This window comes from Saccostrea cucullata, unplaced genomic scaffold (genome assembly GCF_032062105.1).
Source record: "Saccostrea cucullata isolate Sc308-1 unplaced genomic scaffold, CSIRO_AGI_Scuc_v1 ctg6, whole genome shotgun sequence".
In the NCBI taxonomy this organism is placed as follows: domain Eukaryota; kingdom Metazoa; phylum Mollusca; class Bivalvia; order Ostreida; family Ostreidae; genus Saccostrea; species Saccostrea cuccullata.
In genome coordinates, this window is record NW_026938995.1 from 281,346 (window position 1) to 303,529 (window position 22,184).

General features: G+C 32.5%; 1 protein-coding gene across 1 annotated transcript; it reads left to right on the forward strand.

The window, feature by feature from the left end:
• The first annotated feature begins 763 nt into the window (after positions 1–763).
• On the forward strand, positions 764–18,754 carry LOC134252041 (protein kinase C iota type-like). Its single transcript, XM_062734463.1, has 18 exons — positions 764–834; positions 1,405–1,526; positions 2,810–2,899; positions 4,091–4,141; positions 4,246–4,331; positions 4,551–4,685; positions 4,960–5,053; positions 5,263–5,303; positions 5,783–5,812; positions 8,089–8,106; positions 10,776–10,940; positions 12,064–12,094; positions 13,159–13,244; positions 14,135–14,222; positions 16,103–16,228; positions 16,343–16,422; positions 16,586–16,791; positions 17,158–18,754. The coding sequence occupies exons 1-18, from the start codon at positions 776–778 to the stop codon at positions 17,243–17,245; spliced, it is 1,596 nt and encodes a 531-aa protein (XP_062590447.1). The 5' UTR covers positions 764–775; the 3' UTR covers positions 17,246–18,754.
• The last annotated feature ends 3,430 nt before the right edge of the window (positions 18,755–22,184 follow it).

Here is a 22,184-nt window from a genome sequence, read left to right on the forward strand (position 1 = left end):
TGAGCTCCCGTGGTTCATGGGCCTCTTGTTGATTTGTTTGTACATGTACCATATTAATATACATATTCATGTTGTTGCATTCAATGTAAATGAACAATTCTAAGTATGTTAAAAATGCTAATCCCAGTGCATGTTGGATAAGACATTTAAAACTATTCTTATATAGTATGAGAAATATCTAAATTGTTCATTTTGCATATTTTACTAATAAAAGCATTCGGAATATCTTCAGATTTTCTAGATAAATAATGTAAAAAAAAGTTACCCCAGGTAAAATTTTTCTTTCCATTAGTTTAAACTTTAAACATGTTTATGCTTCAGAGCTAAATCAAATATTGAAATTTCTTTTATGTCATTGCCACGAAGTTAAACTTTATATTGAAGACAATTATATTTTTAACTTTTAAAAGGAATTTTAAAGCCAAAATTTTGTTAACTAATAGTCTAATATTGAATCTTTGTTAAAAAAAACAAACAAAAACAAAAATCCTCTTAGCAATACTATCGAAAGACAACCTCTCTCTCTCCTCCTTTCTCTCTCTCTCTTTCAATATCTTCCCCCTCTTTTTTGGCAGCTTAAGACATGGAGTCAGCAGTTTAGTACTATCAATTATGCATTCTGCAGTCTCTATATCATGTATATAATATAACATGTTTTAAGGAACATTTCATTTAACGGCTCTCATAAGAACTCTGAAGTAATAAAAAATCAATATTGTTCTTTTAGCCTGCAGACATAATAATTTCACCTTTATTTTTCAGACATCTTGCCAGGATGCCTATACAGGAGAATGAGGATCATGATGCAGTGCGCATGAAAGTTGGATATAATGGGTAGGTGTTAAAGCTTACTTTTCAATATAGAAATTGATTTTTTAAAGGAATAATACTTTAAATCTACTAGTTGTCATCTTATATATATTAGTAATCTTAGGGGATCATATCTTTATCTTTATCTTTATTCTGAATATGCCCAGTGATTTGAAATATTATAGTTATATGCAATGTTTGAAATAAAAGTTATAAAAGGAAAAAAACTTGATTGAAAAGGATTCCATCATTTCAATGAGTTTTATAATTAATATTGAATGTTGATTCCTTATGTAATGTATATTTTGGATAGTGCAATTCAGAGAACCGGGGTTGAGTCATAATTGAGTGTGTTTAAAATGCAATTTTAGATACAAGGAGATTTGTTGACACATTTATTTTCATTTCATGGCCGTATGTTTTGTTTTCAAAAGTTGGTGTATAATTTTGATTTGATATGACAATGTTCAGAGAGATTAAGGCTATGCTAGGAATGTTTTTTCAAAGATTGAAAGGTTAAGTAACTGAGGCTTTATACAGACTAACAATCTTATTTTTCTCTCCAAGATAAAGAAAATGATACATATTTTACAGGGACATTCTCATCACAAGCATCGGACCAGACATCGCCTATGCAGATTTCTGTCTGGAGATAAAAGACATATGTAAATTTGATGATCAGCAGCCATTTACTGTCAAGTGGCTGGACGAAGAAGGTGAGACATTTAGACAAAACAAAAAAATCAATAACATAACAGTATGTTTGTTTTTATAAATATCTGAAAAGATTTTTAGCTCACCTCGACGAAGATGCATCTAGCGATGGACACTACTAGACTTGCTTCGGATAGTCTGTTCTATACCTGTGTACCTTTATTTTACTGTCTGTTCTATACCTGTGTATCTTTTATTTTACAGTCTGTTCTATACCTGTGTACCTTTATTATACTGTCTGTTCTATACCTGTGTACTTTTATTTTACAGTCTGTTCTATACCTGTGGACTTTTATTTTACAGTCTGTTCTATACCTGTGTACCTTTATTTTACAGTCTGTTCTATACCTGTGTACCTTTATTTTACAGTCTGTTCTATACCTCTCTACTTTTATTTTACAGTCTGTTCTATACCGGTGTACCTTTATTTTACTGTCTGTTCTGTACCTGTGTATCTTTTATTTTACAGTCTGTTCTATACTTGTGTACCTTTATTTTACAGTCTGTTCTATACCTGTTTACCTTTATTTTACAGTCTGTTCTATACCTGTATACCTTTATTTTACTGTCTGTTCTATACCTCTCTACTTTTATTTTACAGTCTGTTCTATACCTGTGTACCTTTATTTTACAGTCTGTTCTATACCTGTCTACTTTTATTTTACAGTCTGTTCTATACCTGTATACCTTAATTTTACAGTCTTCCATACATGTATACCTTTATTTTACAGCCTGTTCTATACCTGTGTACCTTTATTTTACAGTCTGTTCTATACCTGTCTACCTTTATTTTACAGTCTGTTCTATACCTGTCTACATTTATTTTACAGTCTTTTCTATACCTGTATACCTTAATTCTGTTCTATACCTGTGTACCTTTATTTTACTGTCTGTTCTATACCTGTTTACCTTTATTTTACTGTCTGTTCTATACCTGTGTACCTTTATTTTACTGTCTGTTCTATACCTGTCTACTTTTATTTTACAATCTTATTTTACAAATCTTATTTTCTACACATATTTTACAGCCTCTTATGTACATAAAATCATATATACTATAGAGTAAATATTATTTACCTTTTTTTACAGTCTGTTCTATACCTGTATACCTTAATTTTACAGTCTTCCATACATATATACCTTTATTTTACAGTCTGTTCTATACCTGTGTACCTTTATTATACTGTCTGTTCTATACCTGTGTACCTTTATTTTACAGTCTGTTCTATACCTGTGTACTTTTATTTTACAGTCTGTTTTATACCTGTGTACCTTTATTTTACAGGTGACCCCTGCACCATATCCTCCCAGGTAGAGCTGAATGAGGCCATTCGTCTGTATGATCTGAACAAAGACTCAGAACTCACCCTCCATGGTAGGTTGGATCTCACTCTCTGATATCACTTACTTAAGGATGATTTTAGGTACATTGTTAAACCATTCTTAACACATTCTTTTTTAATTATGCCCCCCTTCGAAGAAGGGAGGGCATATTGCTTTGCTGCTGTCTGTCGGTCCGTCGGTCTGTCGGTCCACTTAGTTTCCGTTCATTTTCTTTGCAACCGTTGCACAAACTGGAATGAAATTTGGTATACAGATATATCACATAAATATCTAGGTCAAGTTCTGTTTCGGGTACTATCGCGCCATTTTTGACAGAGTTATGCCCCTTGGACTTAGAAAAATTCCAATTATTTGCAGTTTCCATTCATTTTCTTTACAACCGTTGCATATTCTTAGACGAAATTTAGTATACAGATATATCACATGAATATCTAGGTCAGGTTCTGGTTTGGGAACATTCGCACCATTTTTGACAGAGTTATGCCCCTTGGACTTAAGAAAAATTCCAATGATTTGCAGTTTCCGTTCATTTTCTTCACAACTGTTGCACATACTGAGATGAAATTTAGTATACAGATATATCACATGAATATCTAGGTCAAGTTTTGGTTTGGGTACGATCGCACCATTTTTGACAGAGTTATACCCCTTGGACTTCGAAAAATTCCTATTATTTGCAGTTTCCGTTCATTTTCTTTGCAACCGTTGCACATACTGAGATGAAATTTAGTATACAGATTTATCAGATGAACATCTAGGTCAAGTTTTGTTTTGGGTACGATCGCACCGTTTTTCACAGAGTTATGCCCCTTGGACTTCGAAAAATTCCAATTATTTGCAGTTTCCGTTCATTTTCTTTGCAACTGTTGCACATACTGAAATGAAATTTTGTATACAGATATATCAGATAAATATCTAGGTCAAGGTTTGTTTTGGGTATGATTGCACCATTTTTGACAGAGTTATGCCCCTTCGACTTACAAAACTTCCAATTATTTGCAGTTTCCATTCATTTTCTTCACAACCGTTGCACATGCTGAGATGAAATTTAGTGTACAGATTTATCAGATGAATATCTAGGTCAAATTCTGTTTTGCATACAATCGTGCCATTTTTGACAGAGTTTTGCCCCTTGGACTTGGAAAAAATCCAATTTGGGGGGAGGGGGGCATAAGTGTTTTACAAACATCTCTTGTTTTCCACTTTCATTGTACTTTTTCAGTCTTTCCTAACATACCTGAAAGACCAGGGATGCCATGCAGAGGAGAAGACAGTAAGTTTCTTATTTGAAGATGGAAACAATTTTAAATTATGAATCATCATTTTGAAACCTTTCCAAAAATCAAATATTATTAATTTAACCTTTTTTTACCATAGGAAATATGTACAGAAAAGGTGCAAGAAGATGGAGGAAATTGTACAGAATTAATGGACATCTATTCCAAGCAAAACGTTTCTCCAAGGTATTAAATTTAAAAAAAAGATGATTTTAAAAGAAAAATATTTTGAAGTAATCTAATTTGTTTATTTATGAACAATTTTTATAGTATATTTTTAGCTCTAAATACCCCCCCCCCCCCACCTAAGTGTTTCAAGCATAAATCAGTGAGCTACAATCTCATCAGAGACTTCTGGTGAAATAAATCTAATTTTCTCTGCCATATCTGTGTCTTGTTTTCCAGAAAGCCTTCTGCTCCTTTTGCTCTGACAGAATCTGGGGATTGGGACGTCAAGGGTTTAAGTGCATTCAGTGTAAAATAGCTGTCCACAAGAGATGTCATAAATACCTGAAGGTTGTGTGTGGAGCCCCAGTTATTGTAAGTCACTGTTCTAAACCAGATATAGAGAAAACAGGTGCTTGTATTTCAAAGATGTCACATTGGTTTTTTTTTGTTTTTTGGTTTTTCTTTTTTAAATCAATATTTTATTATGTAAGTAAGATTACATAATTGGATTGGACATCATGCATGGCCTATATAAGTCCTCTCCAATTGGTTGTCACATTGGTTGTCTTTTATAGTGTGAAAGATTTATGGTTATGTTAATTTTTTTCATATTTTTAAAAAAGAATTCATATCCTTTAAAACATAGACTGGAGCTAAACCTGAACCAAGAGAGGATGTCAAACGGAATTTACCGGACCTTCAAAACCTGTCAATGAAAGAGCCTAATGGACACCCAACACGTAAGTCAGTTCAGATCAGAAGTGTGCAGACTATGGTAATAAGGCATACACAGTTCCAAAGTCAATTCTTTGTCTTTTTAAAGTCTTTTTTAAAAATATACAAATGTGGAAACATTATTTACCTGTATTTACAAGTTCATCAAATGGATGGAACTGGAAATTTGATATAGAATTTGTTCTATTTTATTTTATTTATGTTTTGCTTGCAGTTTCAGAGAATGGAACTTCAATAGAAATCGGAGGAAAGGAGGTAATTTTTTTGTCAAAAAAGAGTATCAGGATTTTACAAAGCTGTTAATATTTTGCTTATCCAAAGGATCTTTATGTGAAATAACCATGAATTTATACCTTACACTTGAGATTGATCAGAAGAAAAAAATATGTTTATTAGACCTTGAAAATGTATGCAGTAATAGAGAATTTGTGCTATGTGAGGTGAACTTTTATTTATGACTTTTTTTAAAAACCTATTTTGATCTTATAATCATCTGCAGTTGTAAAAGTTGACAAAAGCAATCCGAAATTTTTTTTGAACAATGATTGGCACAACAGCAGGCAGAATTTTGTGAAATACTCGAGGAAAACGAAAGGGGCAAATTTCTAGGACCATTACAAATTAGGGCCCGCAAAGATATATATTTATGTAATTTGAATACCGGTATTGTTTTTCCTGGATTTATTAGAAAATGTCTTCAATTCTGGTAAATTAAGAGTTTATTGTTGTAACAGCTGACAGAAGAGAGCGAAGTTGATACAGAGGTAAAGAGAACATTTATTATCTCCCTTGGACATGTATGTTGTCTGATAAAAGTAACAAATATCTCGGGAGATTTGAGCAATATAGATAGACTGCATATTTCTGTCTTGTGTCATATTGTGGTGTGAAATTGGCTTGCCATTAAGTTATTGTAGGAAAAGGAGATAAATAGAAAAAAAGGTGGAAAAGAAAAGACTTTACTATATTGGACTTTTGAATGATATACCTGAAGTTAGCTTGTTTGTGTGGAATCTTTGTTGTGTATACTTGCACCTGGTAGATAGTTTTTGGATGTCAGACGTATTTTCAGAGTTAATCTCCTTTGCCCCTATGTTGGAGGTCAACATTGCAATTTTTTTCTCTCTCTGGGATGAATCAAATTTAAACTCATTTGACAGTAATAGGGAAAAAAATCTTTACAATATAAAAATAATTAATTACAGGGGGCTTAGATAAACATATATTCTTTAGAAAAACAAGTTTTCTAAACCTTATTTGCCAGAAATGAAAATGACTGGTCTGACTATATTGGTTAAATAATGATGGAATCTGAGCATGTAGACCTTCAATATGGTGGCCAACAGGAAATACACCATGTAAATTTACATATATGAAAACTTTTTTATAGTGCAATGTTGCTTATGCTGGCATGAATGCTATTTTGAATTTTTCTCATCAGTACAGTTAGAACTTCAAGGATGCATAGCCCAATCTATAATGTCTTAGTTTACATTTTGGAAAGCTCAAACTCCTAAAGCTTATTTTAGAATTGGGCACTTTTAAGAAGATATGAAATAAGTTTATTTTTCTACATGGACATTCTCTTTTAAACCTAACAAAGAAAAATGAAAAAAAAGATGCCAAATTACGCTTTACATTAAAATTTTCAGTACCTGGCTATTCAATCACATATAGGTTTTCCATGAGTCGATGTACAAACCAGTTGTTTTTATTGTAGGGTCATTGTGACAAAACTAATATATGATCTATCCATGTAAAAAAGGGGAAACAAATCACTGTTGCATGGCTTACACTGTCTTTATCATTGTATTTCTGTTGTCAGATTTCACATCTGTCTAATAATCTGGAAAGTCAAAACTTCTGCGAATATAGTTATAAAGATATTAAGTTTAGAGTTTAAGAATTTTCAGTGTTTCTTTATACAGAAAATTGTTATTCACGATTAAGTAAATGTAATTTAAACCTTTGAGGGGATCCATTATGTATTCATGGATTTATATTGGTAATTATACCCCCCGCAAACGAAGTTTGGGGGGGTAGATAGGAATCACCTTGTCCGTCTGTCTGTCTGTCCGTCTGTCCGTCTGTCTGTGCAATCGTGTCCGGTCCATATCTTTCTTACAGAGGGACATTAGAATCTACTACTCCACATTAAGATTGCTCATAACCTAAGGGTGTGTCATGACCTTGACCCAAGGTCATTTGGGGAAGTTCAAGGTCACTGGAAGAAAAATTTCATAATTCGTGTCCGGTCCATATCTTTCTTATGGATAAACTTGGTAGGTTCTCATTTCACACAAAGATTGCCCATGACCCAAGGGTGTGTCATGACCTTGACCCAAGGTCATTTGGGGAAGTTCAAGGTCACTGGGAGAAAAATTTCAAAATTCATGTTTGACACATATCTTTTATGGATAAGCTTGGTAGGTTCTCATTTCACACAAAGATTGCCCATGACCCAAGGGTGTGTCATGACCTTGACCCAAGGTCATTTGGGGAAGTTCAAGGTCACTGGAAGAAAAATTTCATAATTCGTGTCCGGTATATATCTTTCTTATGGATAAACTTGGTAGGTTTTCATTTCACATAAAGATTGCCCATGACCCAAGGGTGTGTCATGACCTTGACCCAAGGTCATTTGGGGAAGTTCAAGGTCACTGGTAGAAAAATTTAATAATTCGTGTCCGGTCCATATCTTTCTTAAGGATAAACTTGGTAGGTTTTCATTTCATACAAAGATTACCCATGACCCAAGGGTGTGTCATGACCTTGACCCAAGGTCATGTGGGGAAGTTCAAGGTCACTGGAAGAAAAATTTTATAATTCGTGTTTGATACATATGTTTATTATACAAAAACTTACTTCTGAAAAACCCAGCGGGGGGTATTTTGTCCCGATTGGACAGTTCTAGTTTGTACAGGATAGAAACAAAAGATTTAATTTATGTTAAATTGATGATATTTTTTTAACAATACCATTAAATAGCAAGTGTAAGTGAGGGAATATAATTGTGTATTTTATTGTTTTCAATATCCAGGCCCAGCCTGCAGTACAGGTAATTTTGCTGTCTGATGCAGCAGTGAGATCTCATTATTATGTCACATCACCTCAGATCCAGAAAAATATTTTGTTTTTATCGTTTTGTTTTAAGATGATTTGCTGGAAGCTACTTTTATATCTGAGTCACTAAGAGGATCACCAAGCTGCTTCACAACATATGCATGAAATTTTCTGCTCCAGAATTATATTTGTTATTCATCAATATCAATAAGATTTGTTATAAAGCTTCAGACTGATTGATTTAAGTCTGCATAAAAAATGGAGTGCCATGTCCTTCTTCAAAGAGAGATGATTAAGAATAGAGGAAATAGGTCATTTGGATATACATGTGTTCATTTATCAGTCAAAGAGTCGCAGTTCATAGAAGCTTACATGTGTACATGGAACCTTCCATATAGAAAATTCACTCTTTTCCCCAAGTCCACATGGACAAGGAAAAATGAAGAATATAACCATTTAAGTTTTTTATGACCATAATGGAGTTCAAATTTACAAAAGAAAATATGGAGGGGAAAAGATCAAAATCCTGTTCTAAAAAAATTACAAGGCTTTGTGCTGTTGATCATTCCCTTTTCAGATGTGCACTCTAGAGCAAGACAGGAGAAAAAAAATTATAGGATTAAATTATCAATTATTAGATTGTTAAAAAGTTATGGAAAGTTTCTCATCATTTACATCAGAATGCTTTGAACAAAATGTCTGTTTTCAAAGGAGTAGGTTAGAAAAAGTAGGATAATTACTCAGATGAAGTAACATATGTATCAGAGGTTGTGTAGGGGACATTTATTGTTTAGTTTTTGTATTTATTGTTGTCCGAAGTACACTGTTTATAGCTTTTTCAGTGTAGAATGTGTACACATGTGGGGCTGCTAAATGATCAGATTTGTTCATCAATATATGTATGTGTATGCTTCATTTTTCTGGATCTGCACGTCATCTGTTGCCATTCATGTTACCCGATACACATATTAAAATGCATAGGTTATGAAATCATTTGTTACGGTATATTATGTAAACAGTACAACAGTAAAATGTGTTTATTAAAGCAGAGTCTCTAATTCTGTGAACAGACATTTTTGCATGAGATGGAGATAACCAGCCATTTTCCTTTATTGTTTGATATCTCCATATGTGTGAAAAATTCTTGAGATGGAAAACAACACAAAATCAATCAATCCTTTGTTGTTCTTATGACACCATGTTTATAACACACGCTTTACCTATCCGACTCACTATGTGATATAATATAGGCTATGCATGTGAAAAAGAGCTCAATATTGAAATGTTTATCATATAATCCAGTTATTGCATTGCTCTATCTAAGCCGCTTGTAACAAATTTACATAAAGGAATTTATAGCTTATATTTCCATATGCTTGTAAGGAAGAATTTCATATAAGGATATCTAAGTGTTATTCTGATGCCTTAGAAATCAAAGATTAGAAAGGACAATTTTTTTTTGTCCTACATTCTTAGTCCAAAGGACAGTCTTGGGAACCTTGTAAATATTTATGAATTGTTTAATGCAATCAAACCTTGTTATCTCAAACCTGGTTGGACCTGAGGAGAAAAAAACGTCGAGATATCCAAGAGTTCAAGATATCTAGGGTTTAACACTTAAATAATAAGTGGCTGGGATTTCGATATCCCTTCAACATATCCATGGTATTGGAAATATCAATATTTGAGATAACAAAGTTCAACTGTATATTGTCAATTCCAAAACATTGCTTAGCCTTACTCATACTTAGATATTTTGTTAAAATAAATAAGCAGAGGGAATCTAATTCCATTAGTAATCCTCAGGTAGATGTATGATATTTATATAATAGTGTTGCATTATGCATGTACTATGCCTAAATAGTAGGCAGGGTTTGACACAAGGTGCACGAGCCGGAGGCGAAATGTGTCAAACCCTGCCTCTATTTAGGCATAGTACATGCATAATGCAACACTATTGTTATTATTATGCTGACTGTTGTTATTATTTATGCGGCAATCCATTTGATTTTTTCCTGAAAATAATGGTGGTAACACAGCGCACTTGCAAAAACTCATTCAAAATCTACATGCTAAAATTAGTTGCATGTTTAGTTATTTTGGTTACTAGTATTTTCTCTAAATAAGTTTCCAAAGATACTCATCTTTATTTTCCGTTTTGTTAGTAAGACTGATTTGTTTACAGACGTGAATTCTCATTGATAATTTTCTTTTACATCCTTCAATCAAGCGCTATATAAAAAAGCGTTTTAATGACGCCATGATATCAATTCATCTAACGATCTGTATGTAATTTGTTTGAAACTTTGTTGTACACATTTATCTAAGATACCTTAGAATAAATATAACTGTTTTCAAATAATATTTGTCTATTTTCTCCTTCTTGTGTCAATTGTATAAATTAAGTTTATATATTTAATAAAACTCTACCATTCAGTGATAATCGATAGGGCATCGGACTGGCAACCCCATGGTCGTGAGTTCGATTCCCGGTGTGTACATGGCAGAATTTTATTCAGAAAATCAGGCCGTGCACTATTTCGGCATAGTATGCTTACGCTATATAAATCCTTAGACCACTATGCGAGAATAGTAGGGTATGGGTTATATAGAGACAAACTGACAGGAAGCATAATAATACTTAGCACATTCCATTTATTACAGACAACTAATGGAACAGACTCGCAGCAGGTGACCCTAGATCAGTTTGAACTTCTGAGAGTTATTGGTCGTGGAAGTTACGCAAAAGTCCTGATGGTGGAACAGAAACGTACAAAACGTGTCTACGCAATGAAGGTCATCAAGAAGGAACTCGTCAACGAGGATGAGGTACAAAAAACAATAAATGGAACTCACTGAAGGGATTAGAAGTTCAGATATTGAAAGAAATAAATAAAGTGTGACTTTTTCTTTGAAAATGATATGAATGTTAAATTGAGGTGATAAGATATATACATCAGTTTCAGTAAGTTCATTAAGATGATTTCTTAGAGAATAATGAAGGAAATTTCAGCTGGGTTGAGAGCTGTTTTTTTTTTTTTTTAGCTCTACTGGTCAGAGACCAGAAGAGCTTATGCGATAGTAATGCGATGTCCGTTGTCTGTCTGTCTATAAACAATTTTTCAAAATGCTACTCCTCCTACAGTTTTGGTCCGATTTCAATATAACTTGGCACACAAGTAGACTATACTAAGGTTTATAAAATTGTGCATCCGTTTTTGATTTTGAAGAACGGTGTTGCCATGGTTACTAAAAATAGAAATTTCTGTGAAATGCTTTCAAAATGCTACTTCTACAGTTTTGGTCGGATTTCAATATAACTTGACACACAAGTAGACTATCCTAAGATACATAATTCTGTATATCAGTTTTTGATTTTGATGAACGGTGTCGCCGTGGTTACTAAATATAGAAATTTCTGTAAAATGCTTTCAAAATGCTACTCCTCCTACAGTTTTGGTCTACTTTCAATATTACTTGACACACAAGTAGACTATACTAAGATACATAATTCTATGCATCGGATTTTGATTTCGATGAACGGTGTTGCCGTGGTTACTAAAAATAGAAATTTCTGTGAAATGATTTAAAAATGCTATCACAAATATATTTTTAGTTTGATTATGATATAATTTGTCATGCAGATAGACTACACTAAGATACATTATTGTCTTTATTTTTTTTTAAAATTTATTTCGATGAACAGTGTTGCCATGGTAACTATATTTAATTTCCTTAAAAATTTTAAAGAAGTTATATATCTCTGATTAGGCCAGCATTTTTTTATTTTTAGGTTTACAAACCCGCCAACTGCAACTTTTTTTTGTTTTTATAGAAAAAAAATAAAATTGAGAAAAACAGAGACTTTTTTCAAAAGTTGCAGATGCTGAAATGTTTTAGAAATTGTTGTCTGTAGAATTTTTATATATCAGAAGCTTTCCCTGTGTTACAGGACATAGATTGGGTGCAGACGGAGAAGCATGGTTTTAAATGAACATGGCGGGTAATGTGGGGAGATTTTTGTCAAGTCCATAGCAGCACTAAAGCTTGGTTTAATGTAAATATTTAAAAGGAGTGACATTAAAAACGTTTACCTGATCAGAGGACAATAATATGCTGACGACTTTGTTGCAAAGTGACATATTGGTGAGATAATTATGTATCCGTATTCAATGGTAACTGTCTGTAATTGTAAATTATTTTCCTCCCACAGGTTTAAAACTGCCCATGGTAGCTATTGTCAGAGACATTGTTTAGGTTTCTGTCATAGCTTACAGTCTTAGCATCATTCTTCAGAAAGAGGTTATATATCAGATGTAATGAATAAAAACAAATATATGGGAGAAGTTAAGTCCATTTGAGGAAGAAATAAACAATAGCCTAAAGAAATAAAATATTTCAACTATTTAAAAACAAGAATATACAAATATATACATGCATGTAGTATCGTTTGCAGCCAGGAAAATTATTTTACACTTAATTGAAAAAAAATTCCTCCCTACTCCTCAATACTCCTTGGGAATACTCACAGTCTATTTTATGAAAGGAATTATTACTTTTATAGGTCTGGAGTATATTAATATTTTAGAATAATTTCTACCTAACACACGTTAAAAACAAAAATGAAGATATATTAAAAGAGATTTAAAAAATTGATTTTTTAAAAAAATCTGTATTTTGTCCAACATCAAAAGATTTATATCACTGCCCCCAGCTGGTATATGATGAAATAAACAGTTAAAGGTTGTATTTTCCCCTTTGTAACCCTTATGTGTCCAGTGGCAAGAAGCCTGTTAGGAGAGCATAAAAAAAAGAAGCAAAAATTAATGTAGAAAAGTCGATAATTTATCCAAAATATAATTTTTTTTTTTTTATTTCCTTTTCCTACTGGACTTATTTCAGTGTTTTGATGTTCGTAAACCTAAAAATAAAAAAATGCTGGCCTTAATGGCTAAAAACTACAAAAAATCTACATATAAAACTTGTATGACTTTTGTAAAAGTTTACACAGTTTGATTTGAGGACTATGTTTCTCTTGCTTCATTAGGTATTGTATACAGAGATCTGAAGTTGGACAATGTGTTACTGGACCACGAGGGTCATGTGAAACTGACAGATTATGGCATGTGTAAGGTAAGGTCTCGGAAGGAAAATGTAGAATGCGTATGAAAAAAACAATTAAAATCTGTGTTGAGAAGAATTAAGCAACAGGCAACAAGCCTTAAAGTTTCTCTGTACAAAAGGTTCAGAGTTTAATTTTTGTTACTAGGTAAATAAGCTGATATAACTTAATTATTATATACCAGAGGAAAATGTACCTAAGTATAATCTGTAATAAATAGCATGCAGGAAATAAACAGAGTAGAGCAACAAAAATATATATATTTTTAAAAAGGTGAAAATTCTAAGTCTGCAAAATGTTCTCTCCTCTTGTAGAAAGCGGAGCTTCATTGATGTGAACATTCCTGTGGAATATTTTTTTTCTAATCATGCATTTGTTTCTGAAATGTGCAAAAAAAAAAAAAATAAATCAGATGGATAAAATGTTCTTGAATATTAATTCTCAACAGTTTTGTTTGTATTCTTTGATTTCAACAAAAAGTATAATAAAGTTTTGTCCTGAAAACAGCTTTGAAAATGTGAAATACCAAGATGAAGATATGTATTGATATTTACTATTTAGACATATGAAAATTAAAATCGAGTCATGATACATAAAAAAAGGGGGCAAAATCAGAGGTGGAGGGGCTATGCTTAACTTGTATATGTTGTATATTTCATAAAAATAAAGGATGGATTGCGACCAGGTGATACTACATCAACATTTTGTGGAACGCCTAATTATATTGCTCCAGAAATTTTACAAGGACATGATTATGGTATGTTCTGTGTTTGGCTTAGGCCTGTAGGTCAGAGCTTGAGTTAGTTCCCCCTTGTAGTGAAGGGAGGTAACTCCTGGGCTCTGCCTACTGGAGATAGTGGTAGGGGAGATTAATGTGGCTTTTTTCTGCCTGTTCCCATAGGAGGGCCTGTGGGCTGGAGACAGCACCAGTACATTTTGTGGAACCCCTAATTATATAGCCCCAGAAATCCTCCGAGGGGAGGATTATGGTAAGCTTCTTACTAACATTTAACATCTCCCAGGGCCCCAAGGGAGGGAAATTTGCTACTCACAGAAAGATGTGACTTTGAAACTTTAGAATGAAATAAGTTTTGGAGAGTGATCACTATGTGATCACTAAAGAGACAGTGAAAAAGAAAATATAGTTTCATTCTCATATGTATTCATGTTAGTAGCATTCTGTTCCCCTTTTGGGATCCCCTGGATGTTTTTTCTTTTTCTTGCTTTTCTCTAATGAGTTTTCTCACCTTAACAGGAAGGGCTATGGAGTGGAGACAAAACCAATACGTTTTGTGGAACTCCCAATTATATCGCACCAGAGGTTCTCAGAGGAGAGGACTATGGTATAGAAAAAAAAAAACTGCCGGGCTTGGTCATCATGTTATACCAGATCATATTTCAAGTTCAAAGTCTGAAAAATCTGCTTGGTCATGAAGTCAAACAAGATTATACCTCAAATTCAGACGTCATTTCACATAAATGACCATTTGAGAAGCAGTTACATGTATTTTTACTTGTTTCCATAAAAGAAAAGGAATTTAACAATACCAGTACTTGAAAAATGATCTGGATCCTTGCACTGCTTGCGGCATTGAGTTTTATACCCCCTTACTAGTATGAGGCATGCATCATGGTATGCATATAAATGTATAAATGGGAAAAGTACAGGTATATATATGGTTTATATATTTGGATGATTTTATCTTTATAATGCCACAGGTCTTTCAAATTAATCTTCAGCAGATGAAATTCATACATGATTTTAAAATATTTTTAATGAAAAAAATCCCAAAAATCTATTTTTTTAATTGCATCATAGCCCTATTGAATTAATGGGTTGGAATCCATAGCATAATTGCCGTTGTTCCATGAAATTGATTTCTAAAAACACTTCAAAAGAATTACTAATTGATTAATAAGAGGCATGTATATTTAACTGTTTGACAAACGTGAAGTGGTACTGGTGTTGGGGGTATGCATGGATGTGTTATTTGTTTGTTTGAGTTGTATTCTTTTAGAGATTTTGTTGAAACATGGTTGAAAGAACCTTGTTTCATGCATTGATGAATCATATTTTGATTTATATTTGTTTTGACAAAGGAAAAAAATGTTTACAGTAAATAAAAAATTTAGACAATTTTTGATGACATGATCTTTTATTAAAAAAAAAATAGAGAGAATAGTTATGCATTTTGATGCATTTTGTTGGATTAGCACCTCAAAAGTAGAATGTGTAGATCAGAAACAGTATGTACAATACAGTTAAACCATTGTATCTTAAACCTATCTTACTAAAATACAGTGATTGTGTCAAAGGGAATTGGAAATCTCTGATACTTTTTTAGACCATAATAAAAAAAATATTAGATTCTCATCCAAGATTTCAGAAAGTAAAGAATATTTTATTTTAAATATGGTCATAATGTTTTTTAACCTTGATATTCCAATTCCTCAGATAAATCAAAGTTTTCTTGGTCCTAGAAGTTCAAGGTAACATGGTTTGACTGTATTTGATAAACATACACTCCCATGCTCACATACATTTACATAGTTATGTTTTCAACATCATGCTTACACCATTCATAATGATCAATTTGATGTGTACGCTAGTCAATTCAGAATGATCCCTCCCAACATTTTTTGTATACAGAGTACTGATATCTGCATTTCCCCAATTTATGTTCAAGTTCTTATGCTTTTACATTAAAACCTATTCAAATTAAACTTTAATATTTTTCATAAAAATAAACAACAATAAAAAATCATACGTTTTATGTAAAAGGACAGTTGATATGAATTAAATTTTTAAAAGTTTATTCAGTAAAACTGTGATTTATACTTGAATGTTGTATTACTTGCCTTGCTGCAGATTTCAGTGTGGATTGGTGGGCATTAGGGGTACTGATGTTTGAGATGTTGGCCGGGAGGTCACCGTTTGATGTGGTGGGAGGTGCCGAAAACCCGGACCAAAACTCTGAGGATTACCTATTCCAGAGTAAGACTAAATCTTGTTGACTTCAGTCATCAGTGCTGATCTGAAAGAATATTGATAGTTAAAAAATTTTTCTTTTCAGTTTTAAGATCATAAAAATGCTGTTGTTTCTTTTAGTTATCCTGGAAAAAACTATCAGAATACCCCGCTCACTCTCTGTGAAAGCAGCATCCATCCTCAAAGGCTTCCTGAACAAGGTATCTTAGAGGGGTTTGTTAAACATTTTTTTCCTTTAGATGGTCCATTAATTCTACATTTACTAAACCTAGGGTTATTTGAGATGGTCCGCAGTGTAATGACATCCAAATCTGATATGCATTGATGTAATCTTCTATCTAACTTTTTTATAATATAAAACAGAACCCAACAGAGCGACTTGGATGCCACCACGAAACGGGCTTCAATGACATCCAGTCCCACCCCTTCTTCAGAGCCATTCAGTGGGACGTGCTGGAGCAGAAGTTAGTCACTCCACCCTACAAGCCAAACCTGAAGTCGGACCGAGACCTGGAACACTTTGACCCGGCTTTTACAGATGAACCAGTTCAGCTGACACCAGATGATCCGTGAGTTCAATGTTTCCTACTATTCAGTAAAATAGTGCAGGATTCTTAAAGTATGTATCTTTTTAACTAGCTGTCTGGTATAAAAAATTAAACCTAGTCATGAATTTAGAATTGGAGAAGATCATATGACTCTATAGAATGTATACCATGCTTTTTAACTTTTTTTTCACCTCATATTTCATGTGTGCATTACCTGTGACAAAACTTCAGATAGTTGCAATTTGCATTTTATTACTTCACTCCAAGCAATGCAGAGGATCAAAACACCCTCAATTTGTTTTCTGCACTGGAAAAAGACACGTGTATATTTTTCATAAAATTATTGCAGTAATCGTGTACAATTAACCCTTTGTTTTATTCTGACAGGAAAGTGATAGATAAAATAGAGCAGTCTGAGTTTGATGGATTTGAGTATGTGAACCCTCTACTTATGTCACTGGAGGACTGCGTATAGCGGGGTCATTAGTTACACCCCGAATCAAGATGACAGATGCTTTGTATCAGAGCCGGGAACCAGACAATCTTCTTCATGTACCTCAACCTTGCTGAAAGAACGCTGAGAAAATGGCCAAGTTCAGGGTTGTGAGGAGTAATCAGTGATTGTGGATATTGATGCTAATCATTTTGTGATATATGTTTAATAAAGAATAAATTATTTGCAACTTTTTGCAATATTTTACCAAAAGATGACAGTATCTTACTCGGACACTGGGTTTTAGTACAGTACCTGTTTTCTGTCTTTAAGTGTTTTTTGGTGACTTGTTTCGTGTAAAAATTCTTGAGATTCTAATGTTCAGTGTTCTTTTTAAAACTGTGCTGAAAAGAGAAACAGATATTTATATACTATTGGTTTGTAGATACAATGTCTTTTCTTTGGTAGAGACCCATATAGTGCATTGGGTGAACTTTTTTTGCAATATCATAAAGGCATTTTTGTACAACGAAAGAGTTAAATTATCTATTGATGCAGAGTATTACTTCTAAATGTATGTTCATGTACATCTAATTTGTGAAGAAAATATTTTTCTTCAGATCATTAGATCATTATTCATAGATTTTGAAGTAAACTCCTTTTTTTTGGTACACTCTGAATGTGTCAAAAAGGAAGTGTTTGAAAGGAAGAAAAAAAATAGAGATCTGATTTTATGTGTAGTCAATCATGTCTGTTTCATTATTTTTTGATTCTTTGAATTCACACTTTTCACAGGCTTCAACTAAGGTGAAATTACACTGTACTGTGTTTAACAGTGAGTGAAAAGATAAATTTCTTTGTAAAGAGAAGCAGTATTGTATTACATGTATTTTTTTTTTTTCATTTCCAAACAAATTTGCTAGTGTTTATTTGTTCTAGTTGTTTGATGTAAAATTTGAAGACCAAGTGCAATGTTATTTTTTCATGTTAGTCATATGAAGTGCTGCATTGATGTTTATGTTATTACAAAATTGCCACTTTATTATTTTTTTTTTCTTGCTGTAGTTGGAAAAGGTAGATTTTGGAAAGAAAAATGTTCTCTTAATTTTTATTAACCTTTGTATTTGTCAAAACTTTTGAATAAAAGTACAATATCTACTAAGAAATATATTTTATTGTAAACGTATATATCAATTTATGTTCAATAGGCAATTGTTAATACATTTAGCATATCAACTTAATATTGTACCCAATAGCTAATGGGCATACTATTGGTCCTAATGTACATCTATACATATTGGGTTAAGTCATTAGTACTAAATCAAAAAATGTCAAATAACATCTATACAACTATTATATTAAATGTATCACTATTATTGTCTTCCATGGAAAAAAAAACCTGTGGATTTTTTTAAGGGGGGATATTTAATTTTATACATGTACTGCCTATCCAATTTACAGTATATTTATCACTCATTTAATTATTTACTTATGTAATTAATAAATTGTTCATATAATGATTTGATCGTGATTAACTTAACTTTTTTTTTTTTCAAATGATTTATTATTTTTGCATGATTCAATTCAATTCAATTTATTCTCTCAAAACCATGTAAATGGTACATGAGGTACAAAATCGTATAAAACATATATACATATAATACAATGGGTCAAGCAGAAGGTGATAATTTAATAAGGAGAACAGACAATACTATTAATTTTAGAAATAAATGTACATAATTGTTTCAAAGAATCAACATCATTTTGGCACATGATTTCACAAAACTTGATGATATTTGGGTTAGAACAAAAATTTTGGTTCAAATAAACTTTTCTTAGTTGGTTCAAAGCACTGCATTCTAATATATAATGATACTCATCTCCTATCTGGTTACTACTGCATAAGCTACAAACTCTTTCATTTCTTTGAGTACCATTCCATCTACCTGTTTCAATTGGGAGGTGGTGATTTGTGGTTCTAAACTTAACAAAAGTTTTTCTAAATTTAAATGATAACAGTGTTAAATATTATTCGCAACTCGAAAATTGGTTTTAAAAATTCTATAATTTAAACTTTTTGAAGATTCTTGAACTTCACTATTCCACTTTTGAATGTATTGATCCTTTAATCTTTGTTTGACTGTAGCAGTTATCCATTCTACATTATAAAAATAATGTTCGTGCTCATACCATATATTTGATAAACCACATCTATCAAAAATCTTTTGTACAAATGATATCCATGAATTTTTCATTTGCTCTTTATCATGTTGTTTACGTAAATACATATATACTATTCTACACAATTTGTTTTCTTTTCCATTCACAAGGTTTGCCCAATATTTTATCATTCTTGAGTATGGAAACATATCCAATATTACGCACCATGTTTACCTTAGAAATACAGCAGTTTAATGATTCACAGATCTGGGAAAAGCCTGATTTATAAATATGATGACTGAAAAAAAAATTCTCCATTAAATTGCAAACTTGGGAACAATTTTTTCCAGTGAAGTTCATGTACAAACTAGGTGATTTACATTTTGTGTGATTAGTTTTGTTAAGAATGACCAAATTTTTTACAAATTGTACTCATAAAGGCATTCCAAGTAAGTTTTGCTTTAATTTGATTTTTATTTTATTTTTGTGCAAAAGTTACAATTGGTTGTGATATTAAAATTAATGTGTACATTATATGTTTTGTCCTGATTTCAGAGAATAAATCATTTATGACCAAAAGTTATCTTTTTCCTCAATTTCAAAAGATCTTAAGTTCAACAAACAAAAACCAGTAAGGACTTAATTTCAATATTTATTTCTTATTTATTTTTTATACCCCCTGCAAATGAAGTTTGGGGGGTATATAGGAATCAGCTTGTCTGTCTGTGCAAATGTGTCTGGTCCATATCTTTCTTACAGAGGAACATTAGAATATACTACTTCACATGAAAATTGCTCACGGCCTAAGGGGTGAGTCATGACCTTAACTCAAGGTCATTTGGGGAAGTTCAAGGTCACTGGAAGAAAAAGTTCATAATTTGTGTCCGGTCCATATCTTTCTTATGGATAAACTTGGTAAGTTCCTATTTCAAACAAAGATTCCTCATGACCTTAGGGTGTGTCATGACCTTGAACCAAGTCATCTATGCAAGTTCAAGGTCACTGAAAGAAAAAAAATTATACTCTATGTTTGGTACATATCTTTATTATGGAAAAACTTGAATCTACTACTTCCTGGTCCATATCTTTCGTATAGATAAACTTGGAGGGTTCCTCTTTTACAAAAACATTGTTTATGACCTGCGGGTGTGTCATGATTTTGACCCAAGGTCATTTGTGCAAGTTCAAGGACACAAAAAAAAAATCATAATTCATGTCTGGTCCATACCTGTCTTATGGATAAACATGGTGAGTTCCCATTTTACAAATATTGCTTATGACCTGAGGTTTTGTCCTGACTTTGAACCAAGGTCATTTATGCAAGTTCAAGGTCACTGACAGAAACAGTTCATAATTTGTGTCTGGTCTGTTTCAGAGAATAAGTCATTTATTTCTTTTGTTAGGCTGCAATTTCAAAAGATTTCATTCATAAAAAAATATAATGAGCAACTACATTTGCACTAAAAATGTTTTAGCATTTCTCTGTTCTCTTAGATCCATAAAATATTGTGAAATTTGGCACCTCTGAAAAATCCAGCGGGGGGGGGGGGGGGGGGGGGGGTTGTCCCTTTTGGACAGTTCTAATTTTTCAGGGGGGGGGGGGGGGATTATAAACATTTTGTGTGAATCATAGATGTATATGAGCAAAAACAAGAAACAAAACATAAACTTTGAAATATCAGAAAAAATCTTTTTAATTTTTTTTTTCAAGAATCACTGGACCATGAAAATGAAACATGACAGCTTTCTGGGGGTATTGTAAATTCTGGAATTCATGGCCCCCAAGAGTTGCTTAGGAACAATAGGGTATCAAATGTTTGCATAAAAGTGCAAAAGATTTTTGTTTAAAACTTTAAAGAAAGATAAAGAATAATTGATTTTAAATACAATTTCATTTTATTTTTAATTTTATTTTTGTTTTTATGAACCATGGGCTGCTGTTTGTTAAATGTTCATTAATATTGATATTTATACATGTATCAAATTTTAAAAAATTGCATTTTTCAAAATGCCTGAGTATCGAAAAAGAATATTAATTTCCACAAATACATGCAAGGCTATCTTAGTCATATTGATGCTATGATCTGCGGATTTTGAGACTCTTATAGACATATGGTGGGGTCATAATATGAGGTAACATTTTTAAGGTAATAAATAAATGTGAAGTTTAGCAGCGTCATAAAATCAGGTGAGCGCTGTGGTCCCTTGGCCTCTTGATCAATGTCGTTTCTCGTTTAACCAAGGTCAGAAGACCATGCCTGACAGTTAAATAGGACAATATTTAGATGTGGACAAGGGTGCCCAAAATCATAGCGGCTATATCAACCGGTCTCATCCGCCTTGTGCTCCTTGTATTGACCAGGAAAATGGGAAATTTAAGGACAAATTAGTGTGTAAATAATGGCCTATCGGTAACAGTTATAACAAACATCAGTCATGCATCAGTCAACTAAACGGTAGATTGTATTTGCCGACAAGATCATTGTAACTTACAAAACAAATTTTAAACAAGGGTGTTGATATCCCTGTTTAATCAACTTGTGTGTCAAAAGCATGCCTCGTTTCCGAAATTTTTAACTCGTACGTAGAGCATGCTCTTGCGTATTAACTGAGAGACATAATCCCAATATGCAGATGATTAATGTTACAGAATTAATGGAAGTTGATAGAAAGAAAAGTTGAAAAATATTTATCAAACAACAGACAAAAGGAAAAAAAAAACGAAATCATAATGCATGTCATTTTTTATTTAAGGACAGATGAGACGTTCCTTAGTAATAGATAAATTTTTCTAAGAGTTTGTCATTGAAGTATTGCTACT